At 42.9% G+C, this 13,092-nt stretch overlaps 1 protein-coding gene across 2 annotated transcripts in view; it reads left to right on the forward strand.

Moving 5' to 3' along the window:
* The first annotated feature begins 359 nt into the window (after positions 1 to 359).
* Positions 360 to 13,092, forward strand: part of LOC107386783 (gamma-aminobutyric acid receptor subunit beta-2) — an 80,586-nt gene continuing 67,853 nt past the window's right edge. For both annotated transcript variants that reach the window (XM_015961398.3, XM_054730728.2), the window contains exons 1-3: positions 360 to 584; positions 724 to 821; positions 1,411 to 1,478. In XM_015961398.3, coding sequence (XP_015816884.1) covers positions 502 to 584; positions 724 to 821; positions 1,411 to 1,478 — 249 coding nt within the window. In that variant the 5' untranslated portion in view covers positions 360 to 501. The remainder of the gene's footprint in view (positions 585 to 723; positions 822 to 1,410; positions 1,479 to 13,092) is intronic.

Consider the following 13,092-nt stretch of genomic DNA (forward strand, 5'->3'; position numbering starts at 1 on the left):
ATGAAATTTAAACATGTATTTCTTTTTATCTTTTTAATGAGAATAGAATATATAATTGCCTATTTTGGCTTCGTAACTTTTCGGTTTGTGGTCAGAGGTAGACAGGTTTGGGACGCAGTCGGAGCTGTCCGGTCCAAACTTACGCTGAGATCCCCCCTCAGGACAGCTCTGCTGGAGCAGCAGTGCCTTGCACGAATAGAAACGGACAACCCCCACCCACATTTTTTTTTCACCGATCAGCCAAACTTTGCGATTTCAATACCCCACACCCAAAAAATCAGGGAGACCCCCGTGTACTCCTAAGGAACACGGAGTCATGATTCTCCTTTAAATTTCCCCGTGCCTGGGTCTGCCTCTACCATCAGCAGAAGCAGCAGCGGCAGCAGCAGAAGCGGTCTTGATGTTGTGGTCGAGAATACGCATGCGCCCGGTATTGGAATTACTGCACTGGCAAGAATAACTTAGACCTCCTCTGCCTTCCACTTAAAAACACAATTTAACATGTTTGCGTTAAGAATTAGAAGAACGAAGACTGTGTGCGTCTGGTTTTCCCCCTTCATTGTGGCTGTCGCGTGCGCCCAGAGGTAAGTGAAAAGGGTCGGCGGATGCTCCACTCAGAAGTGTAACTGTATTAGACTGCGTGGAAAATACCTGACACTTTCTGTGCGAGGATGCTTCTTTACTGAATCGTTTGTTTCTCTGGTTTGTGTTTTTTCTCCACAGTGCCAGTGCCAATGACCCCAGCAATATGCCTTTGGTGAAAGAAACGGTGGATAGGCTCTTGAAAGGTTATGATATAAGACTGAGACCAGATTTCGGAGGTAAATTGAGTCGTGTTTTCACACACCCTAGTCCAAATCTTAGCCTGCGGAAGTCAAGTGTTTAATTTAATGATGCGCCTTACCAGTCACAACTTGATCACCAATTTAGGTGAACGTGTGTAACATTTTGGAACGCGTAATTGTAGATGTGCACGTGCAGTGTGGTTAAATGTGTCGGACAACTCTGTCAAAGTGAAGAGGAATGATGCATCAGGGATAAATGGGGATCGTCATAAGCGCATTCATCTGAATGAAGAATCACATTAAGAGCATGTTCCTGGTGGAATGTGAAGAGGGTGAAGTGTCGTTGTAACCCACGTATCTGCGAAAGCAGTGTTATTTCATGTCAACAACTTTTAAAGGGGATGATACTTTCACTGCGGGTCAGCGCATTTAATCCCACCCGAAATGAGCTCTGGGAACTCTTCATCCGGCTGGCAAAACCCAAACTCACATCAAAGTGTTAATCTGTGTTCCAGTCACGTACCTATAAGGGAAGCATTCCGAAACATATTAAAATAATTCATTAAATCATTAAAAAAAATTGTCAGCGAGTCCCTGAAGGTTCACCAGTTCTTCTGATCTGCAGGTCCTCCTGTCGGAGTGGGAATGAACATAGACATAGCCAGCATAGACATGGTGTCAGAAGTCAATATGGTGAGTAGGCCAATATTATGTTTACAGTTCATGAATGTGTTGGTTCATAACTGGTGACTACTTTGCGCCATGGCCACTGGGAAATACCCCTCTAAACCGCCGGGGAAACCCCTGTTTATGATCAAATGTGAGCAATCTGCATCGTGTTTAAGACTAACGCCAGTGAGTTTATTCTGTTTGGAAAATAAGGGTTAAACAAGTAAATGTAGCTTTTTGGTCTTTTTTATTTTATTATTATTATTTTTTTTAATTTTATTTTATTTTTTGCAGCTCAGTCATTGAATCACAGTCCAACATGCAATTATTTTGTTAATTTATCAAATCTGTACAATTTACAACATAACATTTCTACCAATTTTATGTCTGATGCATAACTGGCTTTGTGCTGTTTCTTGTTGCATTTGTCAGGTGTTTTGCTAGAAATAGTGACATGAGTGCTGAGTGTGAGAAGTGGAGATTAAGTTTCATACAAGTGCGCCCCTTAGTGATGTGATTGTAGTACTGCACCTAGTTTTCTTTAAGTTTCATCATGGCGGAAGGTCATGCTGACACTTATGATGTGAGCAAAAATGATTATTCATGGAAATGTGCCTCATATTTTTCTTTTTTTAATGTTTTCATAATTTACCTCTACTGGGTGAGGTAGGATGTCATTTCCTCCATTTTAAAACATTTTTTTAAAGCTACAAGTTTTTGATAACCCTTCATTAATACGAGTAGAACGTGGAATGAATTCAGGATAAATCAGATACTTTTACTGTTTTTACTGTAGATTTTCATAGTTGCAAATGGAAAATTGTTGCACACACCCTCACACAGACACAACTTCACCGTGCTCTCTGCAACAGCTTTGCATTCTGCAGTTCTGGCATGTTCACCACATAAACAAAACATGCTCACAAAATTGTTGCTATTTTTGTTAAAGTGGGACATACTTCCAGGAGTACATACAAAAATGAGCTTTAAAAATAATTTGTACCTCAAAAAAGTTTTTTTATCTAGATTTTTTTTTCAGTTTTACTTTCATCCGACCCACTTCAGAAAGCAAATATAAAAACTGCAGAGCATCAAAATACTTCAAAGCTCTTCTGTTGCATACACATCCATATTCATATATTCATACACAGTCTTTAACAACAACAAAAATAATGTTCTCCTTTCTACATATTCTGCTGGTGCCGTGCAACATCTTTGATCATTTCATTCTTTTGTGAGGTTTGGCCCTCTAAACACTCTCTAATGTGAAAGGCGAGTCATTACCACCTGACCCGTTGCTGTCTCATGAAAAGAAAAGGCCACATGTGTCTGCGTAATGGCCTCAGCATCTTTGATCTTCCCTCCGTCCTGATATAAATGTAACCACTTTTCAGGATAGCAGCTGCCACAGAAGCACGTTCCTTTCTTCCATTTCCTGTACACCATCTGGCTCTCTGCCTCTCACTTATTTTGGTGTATGTGAAGGAACACCCTGTGTTGTGTCTTTAGTGAACAGATAGGGCACTGAGTTGAGAGTAATGGAGATATATCACAGAGGGACGCATCCAACAGTGTCCTTTTTTGTCATTATGACAGACCAGGACATCAGTGCTTTGCTATGTATTAACAATACTGCCTTCCATTTCTTGCCTACTCTGTTGGAAGCTTTGCATTAGACAAAGGCACCAAAGGAGGCAAAAACACTAGATAAATGATCATCAAAGGTATCTTTCCCCCCAATCATGGTTTTAATCATGCTACCAGTGAGGTACTCGTGAAAAATGGACCTTCAAATATAAGTACATAGATGACTATGGGTGGTATATTTGTCATTAAATCCGTTCTAATGTCCAAATGTTGTCCGTAATGTTTCTTACTCTGAAAGGCCTTACTAGAAAAACCACTAATAACAATTTGACAAAATGTTGCTTTAATTGATTAGATGCTTTGGATTGTTTATTTATTTATTTTTGTTCCAACATACAGATTCATCAGCCCACAGCTATTTGTGTGATGTGTTCACATCCATGGTATTTTCCTTAAAGCTACAATGGCAAATTTGGAAAACAAATTAGCTTTTTTTTTTTGTCATGCATCTTAACAACTTTCTAAAATGGCATAGCTATAGATATATTGTGAAAATAAAAAAAAATAATAAAAAAAATTAATTAATGAAGTAGATCTCACACATTTGTCTAAAAACTCTCCCAATAACACGTTTTGTACTGTAAGCAACCATTAGACTGGAGGTGGACCGATATTTGTTTTTCTGTTGCCGATACCAACACCATTATATAGGCGATATGGTCTGCCGATGGCCGATGAGAACTGCCGATTTACATGAGCCATTTTTTATGGCCCGTATTTAGATATTTTCCAGCTTATTTCCATGCTAAAATGTCAATAACATCAGGTGATGCGTAAAACTTCTGAAGCCAAATCAATTTTCGAACTCTGAATTTAACCAACTGTTAAATCTTAACTTTGTGCGCTGCCAAGTAGGCCTGGGATGATAACAAATTTTGCTGGACGATATATTGTCTAACAAATTATTGATGATAAACGATATCATTGTCGACATTATCGAGACCAAAATAACCACTCACGTAATGTGAATATATCATAATATTGCAAGTACACCCTTTAAAATGCAACAATTAAACCTTTATTTAACATTGGAATGTCTAGAAACAGAACTTCTAAATACATAAATAAAACAAACAAAAAACACATGAATAAATAAAATGAAAAATGACTCACTCTCCGTTTAAAAATATTGCACCAAAAACAATAAAATAGACCCTGTCTCTTCAAATTAATAAATACAATGGCCTATCCAGTGTCCAACCAACCAAACCTGCACTTCAATAGTGATGATAAATTATAATAATAATAGAATTGTACATTTCTTAACCTCGATATAGCGAGGCTGGAAAAATTATTGAGTTAATTTTCATCTATCGTACGATTTATTGATTTATTAATTATCATCCCAGCCCTACTGTTCAGTGTTAAATTCAGACACTTAAAGAGCAAGTCACCACCAAATCACTTTTTTTTTGCTGATAAACTATATTAAGGAGTGTCTAATCATGCTACAGACACGTGTAGTCAATAATTTGGCAGTTCAGTGCATCTTGGTTAAAATTCAAATATTCTGCCTAAAACTGTCAGTGTTGCGCCGTCGTCAGGGAAAAATTCTGCACTGTATTTGAATTTAAATCTGCCACCGCTATTGGCTAAGAGGTATGCTATGATGTCATCTGGTATATTATGATGTCATAATGCCATTGTGAGCATGTGTGTGTGTGTATTTGTTAGCAGCTCCGCCCTCTCGGTCTGCCAAGCAACAGCATTTGTTGCATTTTTCAAACATGAAGTGGGAGTGGAGTAAGTTTATTGTAGGGGGTGACTTGCTCTTTAAATAAAGTTCCCGATCCCACAGCGCTCCTCTGTGAGAGCGGGGGTGGGGTGGTTGCACACGTTCCGCTGCTGTTTCTCACCATTATCAGCTGATGGAGGGCTCTAGTGTTGTTGCACCGTTCGTGTCAGCGGACACGGTAGGGTCGGGGAGGGGGGCGGGGCATGACGCTTAGCCTAGCGGGTGGGCAAGCAAAGCCTGGCGGGCTGCCAGGCTTATAAAGCGCTGGGGGAAACCCTAAATAATGCAACAGCACCGGGCTGCCGAAGGATGTACCTTACTTTAAAAAGGCTTCATTAAGGGCAAAAATCCGCCGATGCCGTTGTATAAAAAACTGTAAATATTGGCCCGATTTATCAAGTGACCGACTGCATCCGATAGTCAGTCTTGCCGAAACGCCACTATTCACCCGGTCCTTCCTTTCATTACACACTCGCGTACTTAGGAACAGAACACCACTGGTGTGAGAGGTTCTCCGCTCAATAATATCAGAGAAGGAGAAACAGCTGGCTGCTATCACTTCAACTTTAGGACAAACAGCCAGAGTCCCCCCCCCCCCCCAAAATAAAACAAACACCATTTGAAGTCATGAACAACAAAAGACAATTGGACTTCCAAAACAACGACTGGTGTTTAACGCTCTCGTTTCATCCACCATTGCGGGTTTCCGGTTCTGGCAGAAGCATCTCAGAGAAGAAACCTGAGGGGAGGGGTGAGTGTTCCGTGACCGTGTTTACATTCAAAACCTTGCTTGTTTGCAGATTCACCATCACAGCTTGTCCCCCTCCTATCCTTTATGCCCACCACAGTTAGATGACCTCTGGAAAGAGGGATCTTTGGTATGAACTCTGACGTCCCTTTGTTTCAGTTAATTGTCCACTGGGATTGTTTCCTGATTTTCAAGAGGAACCAGAAAGTAAATCATATTTGAAAATTTGATTAGATAAAACTTTACAGGCAATTTCCTGAATATATGAAACAAACTTGAGTCTGAAATGTCATTTGACCCTAGAGCCTGACACGGAATAAGGAGAATGTTGCTGGTGTTTCTTACAGACTTGTGAAAGGTCACTGTTTCTCAGCTGACACAGCCCACATCCTATTCCTGCAAGGGTGGATAAAAGAGATAGGGTAAGATTGTGTTAGACCTAGAGGTCAACATTTTCACCCTGAGTGTGTGACAGAGAGAGAAAGAGAGGAAAGACGGTGAGATATGAGATGGAGCTTTGACATTAACAAGTTACCACAGGGAGAACCAGCAGTGGTGCTATAGTGTTGGAGGGAAGGTCGTGCACCTTGTACTGCTGTGGGTTCATTCTGCATGACTCAGATGGACATACAAAACAGGACACAAACACCAAACACTATTGTCACAATACATTACATTCTCATCCAGAAATGTTCATTTAGCAAGCCTTCCCAAATGCACTGGTGGGAAAAGGGAGCCTGTAGTGACATTTAGATTTTTTTCCCCATTTCCTTTTTTTTATCTCCTGAATGTCTTTAGTGATTTTCTGCTACCTTTCAAGTCTTAATATTTGCTTTTGGTTGAGCTCCTGAACACTTGAATCATAAGCCAGCACTTTTACCAGGGCAGAAATACTCGTCTGTGTAGATGAACAAAAGTTCTTATTCTCATCCAAGAGAAAGAAATACTATTACTGATGCACATAAAGGTTGAGGGGAGCTTATCGATTGCTGAAGGACTGAAAAATACAGCTTCCACCCTTTCTCAGTAAGCGATTATTTCCTCCTCCTCAGCATGTCCACTATCAATGATTCCACTCCAAACCAGGCCCACACTGACTGTTTAAGAAAGTAGATGTCTTATGGTATGATGTTTTATGTATTTTGGCTTAAAAACAGACAAATGTAACTAAGCTGTGTAAAAAAAAGAACAAAGTGGTGGATTATGAAGTTACACTCACAGAACGAACATACAAAAGAAAGGCAAATGCTGCTCATGGTATTGAAAAAAAGAATGGTTTTCACATTTAACCCAGGCCTTGAGGAAACATTTGCAATAGTGGTTGTGTCTAAATCTTTTACATGGACACATTCAATAATTCTCAAGCTAATTTGGAATGATTTGTAAACTACTTAGCAACTGTCATCAGTTTTTAGTTTGAGATACATTAGGGTTGAACAATAATTCGATAACAATTTATATCAATTGATAGAAACAAAAACAAGTCAACAAAAAGTTTGATTAAACGTTCCCATTTGGGTTAGGGTTGTTGTTTAGTTACCTGCTGATTGAAATCAAGTGTGTTAAAACAGAATTAAAACTAAAATGTACTAAACGGGCCTGGATTTGTGTACCACTGGCCTATCGAGTAGCCTAATACCAGAGTCTTTACTTACATCCACTCAATTAGAAACACAGATCCAGGCATGCTGTCACCAAGTCCTCCCCTTTTAAAACAAAACAGAGAGGTTGCGGGTCTTGGCGGTGGCCATGGGTCGCTGCTTGGCAGCTGCATTGCCCCTGGGCGGGTCTGGGTGGGGGCCTGGGGGCTCGGGGTGTGGGGGTGGCCGGCACCGTGTGGGGATCTGGGTGGGGCCTTGGGGGTCGGGTCCTGATATGTATGCTGCCGGGAAGAAGGCAGGAACATGCAGCAGTGCCTGGCCTGGGCTCAGGTGCCTCGGGTAGACCTTGGCTCCTCTGCTGTTCCATCACAGGGGAGGGGTATGTCCAGGAGGGGGAGGACCCAACCTTACCTGGATGTCACCGTCGTCGTCTTCCTCCGCTTATCCGGGTCCGGGTCGCGGGGGCAGCATCCTAACTAGGGAGCTCCAGACTGTCCTCTCCCCGGCCACCTCCACCAGCTCCTCCGGCAGGACCCCAAGGTGTTCCCGGACCAGAATGGAGATGTAACCTCTCCAACGTGTCCTGGGTCGACCCGGGGGGCCTGCTGCCGGCAGGACATGCCCAAAACACCTCCCCAGGGAGGCGTCCAGGAGGCATCCTGACCAGATGCCCAAACCACCTCAATTGACGCCTTTCGATCCGGAGGAGCAGCGGTTCTACTCCGAGTCCCTCCCCAATGTCCGAGCTCCTCACCCTATCTCTAAGGCTGAACCCGGCCACCATAAGGAGGAAACTCATTTCGGCCTCTTGTATCCGCGATCTCTTTCTTTCGGTCATTACCCAAAGCTCATGACCATAGGTGACAATTGGGACAGAGATCGACCAGTAAATCGAGAACCCAAAGTTGGATGAGCCCATATATCCGGTTCGGGCTGGGCCCGGCTGGGCCCCATGGGCGAAAGCCTGGCCACCAGGCGCTTGCTCATGGGCCCCAACCCCAGGCCTTGCTCCAGGGTGGGACCCCGGTAACCCTCCGGGCTGGGTACTCCGACTCGTTGATTGTATATCCATGAAAGATCCTCTGGATGTCCCATCTCTTATATATTCTGGAAGTTGTGCAAATGCAGTGATGGGAGTAGATATTCTGCTGGGGTGGGGCTGGGTTGGTGCCCTCGGACTCTGTGAGGCTCTGTGATGCTGCTGCTTTGGGCCCTGGCAAAATGGGCTGGGGTCTCCATGCCCTTGGTGGCATTTTGGCAACAGAGGTGCTTATTGGGGCCAGTGGGGAAGCTGGCTCCCTGGAGGGCTTAAGTCCAACCAGCCATTCCTACCCATCCCCACACATTTTTTTCCTCCTGCTCCCTCACATCATCACACAATGATGCACATAGGACCTTGGGGGGTGGACAAGTCAGGGGGTGCGGGTATGGACCCCATTTCCGCATTCCTGTGGCAACCTGCCCCCCCCACCCCCCACCCCCACCCAATTTTTTTGCACCTTAAGCATTTCCACCAGTGACATTCCACGCAAACACACACTTAGGGCCTTGGAAGTGAGCACATTCAACGGCATTTGGCAGGGGGATTTTTCAGCCTCATCCCAAGTGCCGGTGCCCACAAATTTAAACTGCACTTAGACACTGAGAGCTGTGGGTGCAAGTGGGGTAGTGTGGTGGCATCAGCTGGCATAGGCCAGATGATGCCTGCACTGCCCGCTCACCACAGCCATGTAATACACCTCATCAACACACACTAACATCATATTGGAGCAGGCGTAGGGAGACTAGGGGTCTTAGCACACCTCTGTTGTCACTTGGCTTCCTGGGGCTGGATGCTACGAGGGAGATCCGGCCGTCCGGTTGGGGATCTTGGGTGGTGGGATGCTTTGCTCAGCATTGGGCAGGGGGAGCCTGCTCATCAGCACCCCATCAAAAAGGGTCAAACTCTGGGAACCGGTAATGGTTGTACCCCATGTGCAGCAGTACCGGGACCAGAGTGAATAGGGTGTGTATGGGGAGCATGAGTGGGTGTCCGGTTTGCATTTGTTGTAAGTCTTTGGTTGTATGTGTATGTGTGAGCATGAGCGAGGGAGTGTGAGACTGTATATGTCAGGTGGAGCTTTTGACTCCTCCCTTCTCCTGGGACTTCTTTTGATGCTATACATCTTTGTCTCCCCTCCCCCTGCCACACCAGGTGTGGGGTGTGGTGCCTTGGTCTGTCTGAGTGTTAATGGCTCCCGGGTCAGGGGGTTTATGATTTTTGGCGTCTGCCTGATCATTCCCGGTGGCTGGCTGGTGGGATCTGGGTCCCTGGGCTCTGCTGGGTCCCCGACGGGGGTGGTCGCCCCTTGGGTCCCGGGCACGGCCGGCTGGGGGGTGGGAGGCTGCGGGCGGGCCTGTGGGCTTGCCGCTGATATCTCCCAGGACTCTGCCGGCTGCTGGTTTTGGCCCCCCGAGGCAATCCTCTGTGCCTCTCGAGGGGGGCAGGGGCTTTTCTGGTCGCGGTCTCCTTGGGGTCCTTGTGCTCTGGGGCAGCTCCTGGATCTCTGGGACTTGGAGCTCCCTCCATCTCCTATGCATCTTTGGGGGCAGATCTGTGGCCCCTCACACTCTCTATTGGACGCTTCTATAGAGAAACCTTACATATACAAGCGTGTGTACACACACAGGTGCTCACATGGCGCTCTCAGAAGTATGGACTTGGGCACGTTCAACACATGTCTTAAGGCTGTGGTTCACTCTAAGTGCACTGTGATTCATTATCGTAATTGTTCAATAAAACAATGTTGACTTTACATTTCTTCATCAAGTTGATGCAGTGATAGCTTGCTCCTGTTGTATTATTGTGTGTCCCTTTTCTGCAGGTCTAGAAGCAGACTCTTGTTCATCATTGATTCTTGTTCATCTGTCTTTTCCTAGTCCCAGAACTCCCGATCCGGTCCCAACGCATCCATTCCAAAGTACAAGTCTCCTCTCTTCCTGCAGCCTGCTGTCTCACTCAACATGCTCCAGCACTCGTCCGCTAGCTAGTGGCTAAATCAGCGTTGTTTACTTTATCTCCACAACACTTAACTAATGGCGATGTAGTTCTCCACGCGTTACAGAGATGCTCCGACACAGAGGGCTTCTTCTCAAACGTTACCTTTAGACTTGGGTCTCCTTTTCCTAATAATCATACATATAAGCCGGTAGCGGCAGCCAGTTTGTTTGCATCGAGCGGTGGGCTCCGTGATCCACGTGAAACGGGTGTTGTGGGAAATTATGTTCCCCTGAAATATTCTATTTCCCAGGCAGTCAAGAGCAAATGTTTCCAAATTCACAGAACTTCTTGTCCATTATGAGGACTAAACTACCTCAAATAAAAGATGGTTAAACAGAGTGAGATGACATTTTTTACATAACTTTGAAAAATGATAAATAAGCTTGCTGCAAAAGAGTGAGCAAGAATGTTTTTACTGTATCTTTTTTATTGTTTTTAGAAGGAATTACAGATAAAATCACAAACATAACATTATTGAATTATATTTTATCATATTCCCATAAAAGTTTATCACAAATATTGTGAAAATAGCCAGAAGTGCGATCTCCCGATACGGGGGACAGAATATTTCGGGGAACACAATTTCTCACAACACCTGACCTCCCGACTGACATCACCCCTCCTCCGTGTGTGAATCGTGACAGCTTCAAGATCTAACAGAACTAGCTTGCTTCCTTCAGAATTGACAGGTTGATAAAACTGTCATAATTATAAATACTTTTTAAAGAGGTTGAGTAGCTTGTTTTTAACTTTGTGTGGGTTAGGCTACACAGGTTGGAAATTGATTATACAGTCAAACTCATGAGTGAGCCACTGTAGCTGCAATACTTTCTCTGAACTGCGTGGCGCTAAAGAGTCACATTTTTTCAACATGGTTTCAATGGATTTCACACATGGGACCTTTAACATGATAGATTAATTTTCTTATGACAAGAAATATATGACATGGCCCACCTCTCGATAAAATTTAAATAATTCTACAATATATATATATATATATATGTGTATATATGTATATATATATATATATATATATATATATATATTTATATATATATATATATATATATATATATATATATATATATATATATATATATATATTAAAAAGTGCTTGTGGGACATTTGATACACCTCTAGCTCTCAACTGTGTGTGTGTGTGTGTGTGTGTGTGTGTGTGTGTGTGTGTGTGTGTGTGTGTGTTAGCAGACAGCTGTACCTGTGTTTCTAAAGCTCAGACTGGTAGAGAATAGGCACTAAGGTTAAAGTTTGACAAGAATCAATACATTGTTATGCATTTAATCTACTGATTTATGTATATAATTTCTCAGGACAGCTTGAAGTGAGTTAACTTGTAAATATTTTACAGGAGGAAAAATATTGAGATATATATCGTATATCGGGATTCAGCTAAAAGATATCGAGATATAACTTTTGGTCCATATCGCACAGCCCTAGTTGGCACACTTTGACACTTGTGCAAAAACAAGAACAACAAAAGCCAATCTGAAGATGGCTCTGGATATGGTTTAGCATCTATAGATTGTACAACGTTTGGACAACATGTCAAGAAATGAATTTAATAATCTGATAAGGATACATTAAGTAATTATGTGGTTATTTCTGTTGACTTGAAGCCCTAGTTTATCTTACAGAGCACAGCTGACAGTAGGAATTCATATGTACCGTTTTCTGCTATTCGTTCTCATTACACTCATCTGTTTCCATTAGACTTATTTAATAATGTAAAAGGAACATTTGATGAGCGGTGACCCGCAGGTGAGGCGAATATTCTCAAAAGGCTTCCTCAGTAATTTCCTGGATCTTTTTTTCTATTACACTGTGCCTTTTCCACCTGGCTTCTTCTCTTCAAACTGGAAAACTTGGGAAACTACCAGCTACGCAACAAATTCAAAGTGAAAAAAACATGAAAGAAGCTGAAGCTGTATAAATTACAAACTAGTAGAGAAAATAGAGTAGTGAGCTGAAGAAAATCATGGGGGATGTTGGAGAGGTGAAGGAGAAATAGATGAAAAGCGTGCGCAAAAGGACCCACACTCCAGTGTGTTTTATTGATGCTAGAAGGTTTGGATACTTATGCCTCCATAATCCCTTTAGAGTTCTTTTGGATCACAATCACAGTCCACTTGAATGTAATGAAATTACAATCAAAAATGTTGTCTGAATAAACAAATTATTGCAATTGAAATTATGACTGTGGTTCTGTTATGAATATGATCTGACTGATAAACAGAAAAAAGTACATCCTGCCAACAAGGGGAACAACACTTGTTTAAATTTAGTACATGGATGATTGCCAGCTCAATATAAAGTAAGCTGGTAGAGGTTCTGTTGTAAGTAAATGGACTTACATAGCAGATACGTTATTGCCAGGTAAAACCAAATGGGCCAAAAAGAGGAGTAAAGACATTTCCAGTGGGTAGGAAGGGTATGCATTAGATAGATTTGTACTTATGTGATGATGGTGAGGTAAACAATTGCATTTAACTAAATTGTGCATCTTTACAAGGCAGTATACTCCTACAACATGCCCAGCATCCTGCAAGGGCAAATTCCACCTGCCAAAAGTGAAGCTAACATGAAACTGACAGATTGCAGTTTCCTTCTCATCCACTAGGGGCTGGATCCAGAAAGGAGGAAGTTCTCATTGCCTCCCCTGTTTAAAATGCCAACTTAAATTTGCAATCATGACAACTCTGAGGAGAGTGAATTTTTTGTTACTCATTTAAAAATGACTACTAAGGGATGTGCCCAGTTGATTGGTAAGTAGCAGATGAGCCATCAGTGCTAGTGCTAGTGGCTAACTCCAGAGAAGGCCTCTGAGACCGCCTAGAAGACAACGTTGC

Source organism: Nothobranchius furzeri, chromosome 10 (genome assembly GCF_043380555.1).
Source record: "Nothobranchius furzeri strain GRZ-AD chromosome 10, NfurGRZ-RIMD1, whole genome shotgun sequence".
NCBI classification, from domain to species: domain Eukaryota; kingdom Metazoa; phylum Chordata; class Actinopteri; order Cyprinodontiformes; family Nothobranchiidae; genus Nothobranchius; species Nothobranchius furzeri.